The following is a 14,825-nucleotide window of genomic DNA, read 5'->3' as shown; positions in this document are numbered from 1 at the left end:
CCTGGGGGACCCCTGAGTTTTACCCCAGAACCTTAACTCCCACAGTCGATTACTTACCTACAAACCGATAACCTGTTTTTCCTCCAGCGAGAAGCGAGAGGACGCAGCAGCACGTAGCAGAGGACGCAGCAGCACGTAGCGGCACGTAGCAGCCAGGAGCCGGGAGACTCGTGAGCAAAGCAGGACACACAGAGGAGTGCAGAGGAGAGCCGTGCCGTGGCGTTCTGTCGGCCTGGCGAGGGAGGTCCGATCTACTGCCGGGTCCGTGCACAGTCACGCCAGTGGAGGAGGAGGTAGGGCTACAGCTGGTGGCTACGAGTGGGCGACTGCAGTGGGGCAAAGCAGCGAGGTGCCTGCAGGGAGCTCCGCTGCCTCATCGCCGTGCCACACTGGACTGCACTAAACTGGCCGCAAGTGGGGCACAGCAGCGGGGGAGCCAGCAGTGAGCTCTGCCGCCCCATCGCCTCACCACGCTAGACTGCACTAGACTGCAGAGCCCGCAGCTTCAGCCGCGTCTCACCGCTCCCCCCCCCCTTTACCACTCCTGCCGCAGTGACCTCGGTGCTCTCTACTCCAGCTGGTGGAGAGGGGAGACGGGAAGAGGCGAGGGAAGTGAATAGGGTGTTTAACCTCCCGTGCGGCTCCCCATAGCACCTTAGCCTGGTGTGCAGCCGGCGAAGCAAGCACCTGCGACCCCTGACCTGTGGCTGTGACCTGTAACAAGCGGCCAGAGGCAAGTGGCAGAAAGGAAGCAGAAGTAGAGTTGAAGTGTGGGCAGGGGGTCCCGTGCTCTCGCCCACCTTCCTGCCACACCCTCCTGCCACACCCGGTCTCCCGAGATGAGATCTGGCAAAGTGAGGGCTCTGGACCCACAAAAGAAAAAGAAAAGCAGAGGGAAAACAACGATTGTCAACACAGACTCTGAGCCTGTTCCCAATCTGCTGTTGTATGATCCTGAACCCACAACTGACAGCACGCCCCAATCAACCTGTAAGGCCTGTAAACCTTTCAGCAACCAGCCCAAGATAACGTCAAAATTCACCTACTTAAAAGACGCAGGCTCAGCGATCTTTTCAAGCAACATGAACATCGCTGGCCTTCCAACCCCCCTAAGTCCCCTAGTGACAGTCATCAAGGGCAGCTCAGCGGCAAATGGGGGGACCTCGCGAAGCAGTTACACGTCAGCCAGCGTCACTACTAAGCCACCAGAGGAAGCAATCAAGTCCTCTCCAATCGAGCAAGCGCGCAAACACAACCCAGCACCATCTTAGGTCGCCAAACCTAACGCTGCACATAAGCCATTGGACCTACAAGTAGAACGAATTGGAGGAAAAATAAGTAATTCAGATGATTTTAACGACTCAAGCGATCTGCAAAACAAAGTCAGTTTCAGCATTCCGTGCAGCCAAAATGGCGAATTTTCAAACTACCCCAAAATGGCTAGCCCCACGGTTTCGAGGACGGAAGGAGTTTTCACCACCCTTGGGGACGGCGCAATAGACTCAGCCAAACAGGAACAACATAGAGTGAGGAAACCGGACTCCACGGAAATTACAGAGGACGCAGTTGAGGCAGATGGCAGCACAAAAGAACTCTCCTACTTCGAGTCAAAGGAATGGTAAAATATGTTGCATTCATATGGGAACACCACCTTTGGACACCCTCTGCCACCACCGTCACCGTCGCCAAGGCAGGATAAAAGTGCGGGCCGTTCACAAGAGATGGCATGGGCTACCGCCCTTGATATTCTTCAAAAGTCAGCTGACGCTATGACTTATCAGGCGAACAAAATGGATATCCAAATCAGCCTTCTAAACACGCTTGCCGTGTATGTAGTCAAAATTGACGACAGGATCTCAAACTTAAACAGCTTGATCAGACGAGCCCAAGAAGCGGCAGACCGCCCGCAACAAGGATGTGACTGCACACCAATAGTGGAGAAACTCTGCTCACTCCCAGGGATAATGGAAAAGCTAGTGGTAGACCTTAAAGAAATAGCAAAAGTCAAACCCATCCCTGGAAAAGGCAGCGATGTCGACTTAGGAGACCCATGCGAAGATACTCAAGTAACAACAGCTCCTAACTCAAGGCCAAGAGGGGCCGAAGGGACCAACTCCCCTCAACCCCAAGATCTATCTGGGCTCGCGAGCCGCAAGAGGGAACAGCAATCATCTCCGGTCAACAGCAGAGCAAACTCTACCTGCCTCACTTCAACAGAGCAAGAGCAGGGAGATCCATCGGGGAAGGGGAAAAGACAATAGAAGCGGAAAGGACGAAACAAAATGAGAAGGGGAAAACAAGACCTAAGCCTCTACCCGATGTTCAACACCTTTAGACGTCCGGCAGCCACAGGGGTCGATGATCCAAAAAACTCTGCCGTGCCACTAAACATAAGGGAAGAACAACCGACTACGCAAGACAGCGTAAAAAGGAAGAGTGGCTTCAGCCCTCCGACAACAGAAAAGGACCCAGCAATGGCACCCTCAGGAAAAAGGGCGCACAGTGGGACAAAAGATCTAACCACAAGCACCCACCTGGCTCCCCCAAACAAACCTATTATGCAGAACATCACGACCCAGAGCCAATCACCCAGCCCCATGACAAATCATCACGGTGGTACCATGACCTCAAATCAGGCATCCACAACTAGCCACGCCAATAACCAACAGGGCGCAATTTCAGCTAGTAGCAAAGGGACTGTGGGACAAGGGCTAAATGTAAAGCTCGTAGGAGCGCAGAATGAAGACCGAGCCACGGGCCCTCAGCCAAAAGTAGCCCACACGTCTAGCTCACAAAAAACAGAGGCAACTCCAAGGTCGCTAAGAACAGCAATGAGTGGGGACGCCCGCTTTACCTACTTCTATCCAGAATACCAGTCAAAAGGCAGCCATGACGTCCTAAATCGTGGCAACATCATAAAGCTGATTCAAGCATCAGGTCTGTCAAACCTAATAACCTCTCAAGACATAACATCAATAGAATTTATCGCACCGTGTCAGGGCCAAACAAACGAAACAACAAAGGTCACCTGGAGCTCAGTAGAGGCAATGAATAACATCCTAGGGCAAACTGACACCTTTAAGCAATTGGGTATACAGATAAAACCGGGCAGGGAACCGGGTTATCCACACATTCTGCATGCAAGCCATGGCGAGGATATCAGACGACCAGGGAGGGATGCAGTGTATTCGTTCCTCAGGGGTGCTCGCAACAAAACCCCCACTCTTGCTCATAAACAGTGGGAACCAAGAGAGGATGGTATTACACCACTTAGGGATCTGGAAGAGGCCTGAACATGGTCATGGTTGGCAGGCACCCTGAACACAACTCGACTTTTACGATGACAGCCCAACAGGGAAAACCGCCACGACACACCTCCCTTAAAGATCTGTTCATGGAACATCAATGGCCTAACAAGTAAACTGGAGGATAATGCCACAATCTCTTACTTTCAGGAATTCGACATACTACTACTACAAGAGACATGGCTCTTTGAACCACAGCACATAGAAGGTTTTAAAACCCATCACATTCCAGCCCATAAATTGAATTGGCCGGGAAGAGGAAGCGGCGGCCTCGCAATCTACATATCAACTAAAAACGCAGTTACCTCTTGGGATCTTCGGGGCTCACCACACTGTCTCCAATGTGTGGGAACTTCTTCCACCCCTAGAAAAGGTCAACGCTGGATCTTGATCTTAATGAATGCCTACGTCCACCTAACTACAGCATCAAGGCAATCCTTTATAGAAGAAGCGATTGCGACAGTAGTGAGAGTGAAAACTGGACCTCTTGATCCAGAAATCTTACTAACCGGTGACTTCAACATGTGGCTAATGTCAGATTTAGAGAAAAACGAGGTCACCAAATCACATGACAGCACTTGGGAGATTCCACTGCAGGTCCGGCCAGGACGGCACAAGAACGATCTAAAGGGACGTTCCCTTCAAGGAAATCTTGAAAATCTGGGCCTTAGAGCACTCAACGGACGTTTTCCCTCTGACAAGCCCCCTCGCTTCTCCTATATATTGAAAAAAGGCACTTCACTAATAGATTACACATTCGCCAGTTTCTCTCTTCTCCACCAAAAAATAGACTTCAGTCTAGGGAGCAGAACTGAAAGCGACCATTGTCCCCAAGAAATATCACTGAGGACCAGTGTCATGCAACTCGATGAAGGAAGGGCACTGCCATCCGAGAGCTTCACAATCAACCTAAAATGAATCAAATGCTCCTTCAATAATCTCCAACAAGTAGCAATAGAGGCCAAAGGATTTATCGAGCGCCACAGCAGATGCCCGGATGACACAATTTCCAACTGGTCAATATTTATAACTGATCTTACCGACAAATACGCGCATCCAGTAAAGCACGCGATCCAGACTGGGCTGAAGCAGATGCCCAGCTCGAATCTTGAGATACAAGCTGCAACAATATCCATGAATCGGACTTGGCGGGCGCTAAAAAGTGATCCAATGGACCCTATAAAAATAGCAAAATTGAGAGCGGCCCGCAGCCATCTTAAGAAAGCCAAAAGAGAGATACGCAGTACCCAATGGAACGCGTTCTGGGCGAAACTACAGCATGACATCAAAACGAACAACTCCGCAAGGTTTTGGAGGACAATCAATAGTGCATCTGGTCGCGTACCGAAAGTCGCTTCATCAAGTATATTGGAGTCAGAGTGGGCGGAGTTCCTCCATCTCCACTTCAACGATCGGGATGCAAATATCCATAATCAGAGGCTCCAAGTCGAAGACAAATCGGCACTTGTTCCGAATATCACAAATCCGCCAATGAAAGTATGCTGGAACGATGAACCACAAATGAAAATAACAAAAGAGAGCCCTCCGCCTCAAAGCAGCTTTGAATATACAACAATCATTAAGGCAGATATTGAAAAACTGATTAAAAAGGGACGGAAGGACGGGGCCCCAGGTCCAGGAGGAATCCCCCAAGCCTTGTTTAAGGAAGATGCATCTTTCTGGGCTGGGAAGCTAAGCACCTTATTTAATTCAATTTGGCAGAATAACATCATACCGCCCTCTTGGCGGGGATCAATTCTCGTACCAATCTTCAAAGGTGGGGAAAAACAATCCCCCAGGAATTACCGCCTCATTGCCCTCATCGATAACGAAGCTAAGTACTTTGCGGGAGTGTTGCTCAACTATCTCAGGGCATGGGCGGATGACAACTCTGTTATTCCCCCGAATCAGACAGGGTTTACAAGCAATACAGGCACATCAGTCAATCTCATGACCCTCTCCTGTCTGATTGACCAAGCTAAGTTCAGCTCCTGCCCATTTTATACGGGATTCATCGACTTCCAAGCGGCCTTTGACAAAGTAAACAGATCAAAGCTCTGGCAGAAGCTGTCCAGCCTTAACATTCCAGCCGACCTCCTAAGAGCTATACAACTTTTACATCAGGATACATGGGTCAGGATCAAGGTCGGGGACGGCTCAAGATTATCCCGCCCAATTCCAACGGGAAAAGGTTTAAAACAGGGCTGTGTCCTGGCCCCAACACTTTTTAACTTATTTCTATCCGACCTCCCAGAAGCTCTAAATAAGGTCAATTCTCATGCTCCCAAAGTAACCGGCCTGTTGTTGTCAAACCTTCTATACGCCGACGACGTGGTCCTTCTGAGCAAAACAAAGATCGGAATGCAAAGGCTTCTGGACGCCACTTTTGAATATTCAAATAAGAACGAGCTTGTGATCAACAATAAGAAGACAAAAATCCTGGCGGTTCGTCCGGGGAAAGCCAAGACTTTGTCCAGGACCCTGAATAAGGAAAGCATCGTCGAATCCAACTGCCACAAGTACCTTGGAGTCATATACAATAACAATGACAAATACAAATCCCACTTAGAAGAACAAAAAAGGAAGGGTGCTGCACTTGCTTTTGCAATTGGCTAAATCCAAAAGAAACTACAAGGTCCAACTCTCGCACCTATACTACAGGTCGCGCAGGCGAAAATCATCCCTACCCTAACCTATGGCAGCGAAGTCCTTAAAGGACTAGACAGCTGCCAACTGGACAAAACAATCTCAAAGATCTACAGATCAGTGTTCAAATTACCAACCCAAACATCACCGGCACAAATCAGGTTGGAATTTGGAATCTGCCAGCAACCACTCGCCAGAGCTATGTCTTTTCTTGTGTGCTGCCACAAACTAAGGTCATCTAAGGAGGGAAGTCTAGGCAAACACCTGTGGGCCAGTCTCGACTCAAACACATGGCGAGCAGGTCACAACTATTTGGCAAAAGGCTTAACAACTTTAGGCCTAAACGATCTCTGGAGCATGCACATAAGCCAGAAGGAATTCAAACGGCTAGCGAAAACAAGCACAAAACAATTTTCAATAGTGGAAGACAAGGCTCGTCTAGCCAAAAGAAGACACGTGTGGCTGACGCTGCAATCCTATGCCTCGTCGATCCCACAGCAGTACCTAACTGTACCCTTTACTGCACGTACAAAACTAAGCTTTTTAAAATTGAGACTGGGTGTCATTAACTTGTTGGTTCACTTGCCAAAATGGAAAAGAGAGCATGGAAGAGATCTCTGCCGACTTTGTGGGGATCATAAAGAAGACATTACACACATCATATGTCTATGCCCAAAATTACTGACTAAAAGACGGGCCCTCCTTAAGCACCACTGGAACACAAAAAAGATTAGAACCTGTAGAGCAGCAGTCTTGGCCTGCTTTGACCCTAAGAACACTAAATTAAACTGTGCCCTAGTAAGGTTCATGGCTCACGCAGAAAAAAAACTCTGTGAGGGACCCCCAGTCAGTGATCCTCCGTCGGCATAATGTTTTGGCAGGCGCTACCCGACATCCCCACTTTTACTGGACTAAAATAGTTCTATTTTAAATTAATTTTTGATATTTTAACTTTGCACTTGCAATGGTTTTTTTTAATCACGCAATAAAGTATTATTATCATTATCTGTTTTTCCTCCATAGGATAACATTGACACTTTTTCTCCAAAAAGTTTCTGTGTGGAGTTTTGAAATCTAAAAATATTCTTTAAAAATCGCACAAATAAGCAAAACGTTTGTACTTATCTGTTTGTAGGAAATGTCCCATTGCTGAATCTAGGTATCCAGCACTGAGTTAGAAAAGTAATGTAAAAAGTAACTTACCTGCAATTTACTGGAAAAGCCTATTCATTTCAATGTACTGTATTTGCTAAGTCTTGTAACCTACTGCATCCCCTGTAACTCAAACAAAGTAAATAAATGTATTGCATTTTCAAACTGTTCTATATTCAGCAACTTATTACAGCAAAGTATGTTATGCTTACCTGTGCCAGGCTTCCTTGGTTCTAAAATAAAACAAAAATATATTTTTATACAAAAACAATTGGCCTAGAGTTCAGTTCCTGAGTGTGTGAATTAATTTGCTGACTGAGTGTGTACATCAAATGCTTAACACTGTCCTCGGATACTGCCTTACTGCTCGACCACTCTACCACAAATAGAATGTAAGATTCTATCTAACTTTAACCTCTGCCTACCTCTGGGGTCACTTGGACTCTATACACACTATACCTCATTTTGGTGTAGTGTATATAGAGCCAGTTTCTTACACCCGCTCATCAACTGCTTTATCCACTCCCCTCCTGGCTTTTCTAGTTAATACTTTTTTGTTCCACTCTCCCGCACGCCCCACGCCCAAGTGCCTCTATTGCACCCTCACCGCTGCCCAGTCCCTGTTGCTTCCTCCTCCACATATCCACTCCTACCCTGTCCTTCTATTATGTTTTTTTATTAGGAGGACCTGGCAGCTGCCATCTGCTGCTGGACCACTCTGCATTACTTTAATTGTCATTGTTTTAAAAACTGATCAAAGTGGCGTTCACCATCTTGGATTAATGAATCAATAAAAAATGACGTGTCATTTTGTAGGTGCACATGCAGTTGACGATCATCCATGATCCTGCATGTGCTCGCCTATGAAATCACAGTGGCCACTTCTGCACTCCTTATTTTTGAATTTAAAAACAAAACAAATCCCTTTTGGAACGATGCTGTTCAGCATGAACAGCTATTAGTAGTAAAGCGAATAGACCCAGAAGGCTAGACCTATTGGCTTTGCGAATGCTTGTTTTGATTCTTTCGATTGATAATGACATGGGAATCCACACAGTAGACTGCTGAGGAGAGGAGTGAATCCCCATCTGTAGGCAGCAACATCATCAGTGACTTCGTGTTGTGCTTTTTCATGCTCTACAGTACTACTTCAGGTGCTAGAAGACAAAGAGGAAAGCGTTCATCCTTGTCTCGGCCTGGTATTACAGTGTGGAAAGGAGAATATATTCGTTTGTGTAAACCCCTTTGCTTGCAGGGCCACAAAGCTTAGGGTTTCCTCTTTGCTTTACCCTTTTAGGTGTGTGGACATGCAAGAGTAGCACAATCTCACAGATGCATCCAAAATGAAATGGAGATAATGATTTTTTATTTGTCTCCTCCTCTTGCTAATATCCTCATGTTGTGTTCTCAGGCCACTGCTTATGAAGAGGCTGATTGGTTTCCAGAGTGCACCACAGAAATTCCTGATGAAGAGGAGTTGAAAGACTGGATGAAAGTTGGGAAGGTACCGCTCCAACTTTATTAATGGGGACTGTGCTGGATAGTTTTTCAGATTTTATTTTTGTTAAACGGTAATAGTAGATAAGTGGCTGTGTAACATATATAATACTAACTAAAACAAAATCACAGTTAAGTGTTATTTATGGTTCATTGACCCCAAACCTAAAAAACCTGAAGGTCGCCAGTTATGATATGTAATACAAGCCATAACTCTGGCTGTTCGTCATGTTTTACTCTTGGTGGTCAGACTTTTCTTTACATCTGATTAGCAGAATTGTGTACTGAGCTTTGTGTGTAGTGAATTTCATTGGTTTTATTCGGGTTTGTGTTTGCTGTAGGTATTCACACACTTTCTAGGCCATCCTTGCAATGGAACACCCGTTCCCTGTCTTACAGTTGGATTTACCGATGTACCTGGGAGGCAATCTCACTTGTGTAAACATTGTAGAATTCGCCATTAATTTGAACTTGCCCGATCAAATGGGAATTGAGAATGTAAAAACAACATTGCAAACATGGAAATACCAGACATAAACAGACTGAAAGCTTAGCAGCCCTGACATTGTAGTGGTCCCAAGGGTACCTCTAATGCCAGCTCACTAATCGTAACTGTTATTAAGCTTTTGTTAATAAGCTTTTCTCCTCCCGGTTCCCAGTCTTTCCGTTTTAACCTGCTCTGTCTTTTGAAGCCGCTTATGCTGTTTATTCAGTCAACTCTTCTCTTGGTCATTATGCTCCAAAACATTAACTTGGCGTCATTCTTGACTTTTGCTTCCAGTAGAACTAGTTCTATCTTTCTGAGCTCTAATGACTCATAGGGTAGACCCCTCAGACTAGAAATCTATTGGGATGCAGGATCTTTGAGAAAGAATAGAGGAATAGTGGGGAATGTGTGGGGTTCAACCCTAACCATGGGTCTGGTCTGTCGGCCCTTCCCACTGGGACTCCCAAGCCACACTAGCTTCCAGCTTAAAAAACCCACTAACTGAGCGCTCGCGCAAGCAGCATTCAGCTAATCTGTGAGGGTTTATTCTCTTGCTCGTACAAAGCACTTTAAGCTCTGCTACCCCTGTGTACTGCAGATTGCTCCCCAACCTTATAATCCGTTGGTAAGTATACTATACATGTGAAGAAAAAGAAAGTTATGTAGGGGTAGCTAGTGTTTTGTGAGTTTTGACTTTAAGGAACCAACTCACTGCTACCACCAATATCATGCCTTTGTTGTGGATCCTGGGGTAGTCCAAAGTTACTGGGCTTAACCCTTTGGGTAAGTTCGTACATCACTGGTTTTTCAGTGCCTCAGTGCCACATTACCATGACTCTCCAAACTGGATAGTCAGAGACTCACTTTAGGCATTTGACTGTCTCATTGTAGTGAGTGCGCAGTACATCTTGTTCCACAAAATGGAGAGGTTTAGAAGCTCAGAACACTGATGGATGCATGGGATGACACTTGTTTATCCAGTCAGTGGTTTAATTTAGAGAAGGAAAAGTGCTAGAACTACAGATAAACAAGCTAAATAACACTTAAAACTAAGATGCACAATAAAAACCAGAAGGTCCAAGCATCTTATGCAACCAAGTTTGAAGTGTAAATATCTATTCAGCTACCTCGCCCTTGGTAAAGGAATTATGTTTAACACTGAGATTAATTGTCAATTATAACCAAATATAAGATTATATTGTGTTGACCTGCTTTACATCATAGCATTCAGGTCCCTTTTAAAATATGTTGACAGCTGACTGCATATAGCCAGGGCCTTTTATCTTGTACCTTGTGGTACAAAAGGATGCTCATGATAAAAGGCGGCACCCCTAAAAAAGGTAATTGATTTAAAAATCATGACACCTTAAAAAAAAATGAAAATGCTCGATATCCCCAAAACATACCACTGAACGATTATGCTGCCTGTCCATAAGGCCTTGAGTGCTCCAGATGATGTTTCAGGCGATCAGGTTTGAGGTCACCTTTTGCACATTCCATTTCTGGAGTCCAAAATCGAAGGGAACAGCTGGATGGTCTCTTAAGCAAAAGACACCTGGCACAGTTGTGGGTCAATTCCCACTAGATATTCCAATGGCGTTTATCTCAAAATATGTTGGTTGTGATAGAGATTGTTGCACTGTTGCACCACCCTTGGGTACCTAGGGCACACACAGCTCGTTATGGTGTTTCCAATTGTGAGTGGCTAAAATGGTTAACATAGATGACCAAGACTTCTTTTGACAATGTTTTTGCTATGGTACTGACTAGAGTTATGGTGCAAACACACCCTTCCAGGGTGCTGCAGCAGACGTGTGTTACAGGCGTACATGCCAACATTCAGGGACTCCTTCAGTGTTTGGTTTCAAAACTTTAAACAATCAGTTTTCCCCATTTATGGGCCTTGGCTTCCTTCCTATTGGGCGTCACTGGTGCTCCCCATCTAACCCCGGGTATCAGTCTACGTACTATAAACAGGCGTTTGTAGCTTAAGTCACCACAAATCACTCTACTACATGTTCCATGGGCCCAATATCTGTGCCTACTTTTGGGGGCATCTTCATCACCTGGTAGATAGGTTCCTCTGCCTGTCTGCACCACTCCATATTGGACCTCTGTTTCTGGGGGGGGGGGGGTGTCCTCTCCCTCCACTAGAGTTGCACCATACCTCGACTTGCAACAACCAGGGCTGTGTTGCACAGAGCTAATGTATATCTGTTGATGGTCTCTTCCCCCAAAATCCCCAAGGATATCAGCCTGGGGGTCGAGCACTTAAGTGTCTCCTACCACGTGAGATATTCTTTTTTGCATATCTGACTAAAATCTATTCAGTCTCTGGCCCTTTCAGATCTTGTTTATCGGGTTGCCCCGTTGACCACATCCTCTTAGCATTGGTCAGTGACTGTCGCCTCCATTGCATGTAACCTCATACTTTTAAAGTAAACCTGGTGCAGCAGTTTCAGCTGAATCAACCGGACTATGGTTTGGATAGCTACTTCCCTGGGGTATCGACATGTGGTACCCCAGTCGTCGTTTTCCATTCTACCCAGGTCCCTCTCCCATTTCTATTTCAGCGTCTGTGGAAGGAGGTAGGGGGTTGCCAATGCACAAGGAGTGTATAATATATTTGTGATATGGCTTGTCTGTGTAAGGGGTTCCCAGTACCCTGTACTCCAGTGGATTCTCCTCTTCTATATCCTCTCTCGGGTCAATCCGGCACTGAAGAATTGCCCTAACTTGCATGTAACATGGGAATTCGCCCCCGGATAAGTCATATTGTTTCTGTAACTACTCAAACGGCAACCATCCAGTTTCTTTTTCCTCAAGCTTTGTGATTCCCATCATGTCCCTCTGTCCATGCTCTGGCACCCCACATAATCCCCCCCGCCCCCCAATGCCCTGGACTCCCATAGCGGTGTCTCTAAAGACAGTCTAACCCTCCCATTCCATCTTGCGTAGCGCCTGTTTCCAGATCTGAAACACCGCGGCTCTGGGGTCCAGGAGGTGCATGTCCTTCTCTGGTCCATACAGTCACTCCATGTAGCCCTGGGGGTCCATCACGCTTCAGGCTACCATGAGGTAGGGTTCCTGTTGGTCTGTGATGGGACAGTTGTTTACCACTAACAGTTAGGCCACCCAGTAGTACAAGTGTAGGTCGGGAAGTGCAATTCCCCCATCCATTGGGCGACTGGTCAGGGTAGTGAGCTCTATCCTTAGAGAGTCACCATTCCAAAGCAGGGTTCTAGTCACATCCTCCACCGCTCCGAAGATATAGTCAGTGACCCCAAAAGGCAAGTTTTGTAGTATGTCGAGAAATTTAGGGAGGCATATAATTTTGTACAGTGAGGCTCTCCCAGTAAACGAAAGGAGCAGGTGGCATCATTGCTCTACATCTCAATGGGAATTTTCCAAAACTAGGCCTTGTTTTCTCTTCTGAAACAGTGATAGTTTGATGAACATAAATTCCCAGGTAGGTAAAGCCGTCTCTCACCAGACCAATGGTTTGAACCACCCAGCTTTGTATTCCTTGGTGTGAGGGGGATGCACCACTGAATTCTCACAGTTTATTGTAATGTGCCAAAAACGCAATCTCAACAATTCTCAGGAGGGAATCATATGGGTCTGCAAGGTAGAGTAGGACGTCATCAGCATAAAGGGAGACAATGTCTTCCTGTTTCTGTCCCACCTGAGTCTTCTCAGAAATGCATCCCCCCGATCCAGTTTGCCAACGGCTCCATTGCCACTGTGAATAGCAGTGGGGATAGGGTACAGCCCTGGTGGTTGCCCCTGCCTAACTCAAATACCTCCTATAGGGAGCCATTGACCTTAACTCTCGCCTTAGGCTTACAGTTAAGAAGGCGTAACCAAGAAAGGAGGGTCAAAGGCCATTATTTCCAGTTGTGTCATAAGATAGGGCCACTCCTGGGAGTTAATCGATTTTATTGATGTTAAACGCCAAGATCACTGCTGGTTCAATTGAAACACCTGAATAAACTCTGGAGGCTGTCTGGTGGGCCTATAGGGCATGAAGCCGGGCCCACAGTGCAATCGATGACCTGCATAAGGTGATTCGCCAAGACTTTACCAGTTGCTTTGGTTTTAGTATTCGAAAGAGATATTGGCTGGTAGTATACACACTCTTCCAGCGTCTTACTTGTCTTATGAATGACCATATTTGCCTGTCTGAGGTCTCTGGGAAGCTAGCACTGTGCCCTTGACTCAATAAATATGTCCAGAAGTGACTGTATCACTTTACTCCTGATGCTTTTATAAAATTCCTGTCAAAGCCATTTGTTCCTGGCGATTTTCCTAACTTTAATTGGGGCAGGGCCTCTGTAATCTTCCCAGCTGTGATATCTGCATCTAAGGCCCATCTAACTGATCTCCCCAGGTGTGGGACCCGAATGTCAGCTATAAATTTGCTCATCCCATCCTGACTCTCCACCAAGAGGCGTGGGGTAAAGAGGTCATGCAGGAATTGTGTGAAGGCATGTGTTATGCTCTCGGCTGTGTCTTTCATCGACGACTTTCATCTGATGGAATTGGGGATCCATGTTTGGGGTGGGAGGATTAAGAATAGAGGCTCTTCTTGTCACACTGGGCTGGACATGGACTGCAGTTGTCCGAGCCAAATGGACCTTTTCAGGGATAGCAGATAGCTGATTTCTCCACAGGGGCACGAGGAAAAAAGACCCAGATTATAATGATGCTGACACTACCATTAGTTGCTGCAGAGCCAGCTTTGAGTGAGCAATATCCATTCTCAATCAAAAGGGGGCACATTTTGGGTATCACCCCTGGCATCAGAGTCTCCTAAGCTGATACAGAAAAGGACCACTGAGCCAAACAAGAACATGGTTAGACTGCTTGTCTAAAGCCCTGCAGGAAATGTTTGGTACGAGGTATGTGTGGCTGTAGATCCACATGCTGTGCATACTCCTGCCACGTGCTGTATATTGTTGGGCCCAGATGTGTGCAAGTTGTTTTTCTTTGAAGAGGTCTTTCAAGTCACAAGGTTCAGTGACTCCTCTTGCTGGTAATGCGCTTGGGCAGCGACTCCATTGTTAGTGTTTTCTTTCTGCCGTCTGGTTTGGACATGTACTTCAGGTCAAGACCGTAGTCTACTCTTTTTGGTTCCCATGGGTAACTCCTAACAGTCTGTATTGTTTTTGAACGTGTATCTCATTTTCCTTCCGTTATAGGTAGATGACTCCAGCTGCGTCTTGGGATTTCGGCCCTAAACAGCGTAGTGTGCCCTGTGTAAGTCAATGGGTATCGGTCCAATCACAAAGAGGCTGGGACTGGGAGACCAGTCCAGCTGAACCAAAAAGGAGACTCTGGTCTCACAATACTCGGGGATGTGGGAACACCTTTGGTCCTCTTCTTCTCAGGCCGGCGTGGCCAGGCGCAGAGTTGTCTTAAGGCATCAGGTTTTTGTCACAACAGTCATTCGGAGTAGAGGGGGCCTGCACAAAGAGTCTGCAGGCTGCATCGGGAAGTCCACTGTTGGCACACCCAGTTTAGGCTTCATCTCTCGAGGGCCTGGTTAACAAGCTGGCACTTCTGGTGTCGGGTTTGTGGCTGTCCGGAATCCTCACAGGTCCCTTCGGGTGCCTGCAGGAAAACAGCTCTGCTGCTCCATGGGAGTTCCTGGGTTTTGGGTGAAGTGCTGGTAGTCCTCCCAGGATTTTGGAGGCATAGCAGCTGCAGGACAAGTCGTCTTTTGATCAGTGGTCGAG

The 14,825-nt window shown here is 46.7% G+C and overlaps 1 protein-coding gene across 2 annotated transcripts in view; it reads left to right on the top strand.

Annotated features, from left to right (window-relative positions):
- LOC146813792 (cap-specific mRNA (nucleoside-2'-O-)-methyltransferase 1-like) overlaps positions 1 to 14,825 on the top strand; it is a 946,504-nt gene that overhangs the window by 279,502 nt on the left and 652,177 nt on the right. For both annotated transcript variants that reach the window (XM_085610255.1, XM_085610254.1), the window contains one exon: positions 8,515 to 8,607. In XM_085610255.1, coding sequence (XP_085466381.1) covers positions 8,515 to 8,607 — 93 coding nt within the window. The remainder of the gene's footprint in view (positions 1 to 8,514; positions 8,608 to 14,825) is intronic.

The sequence above is a fragment of the Triturus cristatus genome, chromosome 6, assembly GCF_964204655.1.
Source record: "Triturus cristatus chromosome 6, aTriCri1.1, whole genome shotgun sequence".
NCBI lineage: Eukaryota > Metazoa > Chordata > Amphibia > Caudata > Salamandridae > Triturus > Triturus cristatus.
The sequence above is the reverse complement of the archived record's forward strand: the minus strand, read 5'-3'. Positions and strand labels throughout refer to the sequence as shown.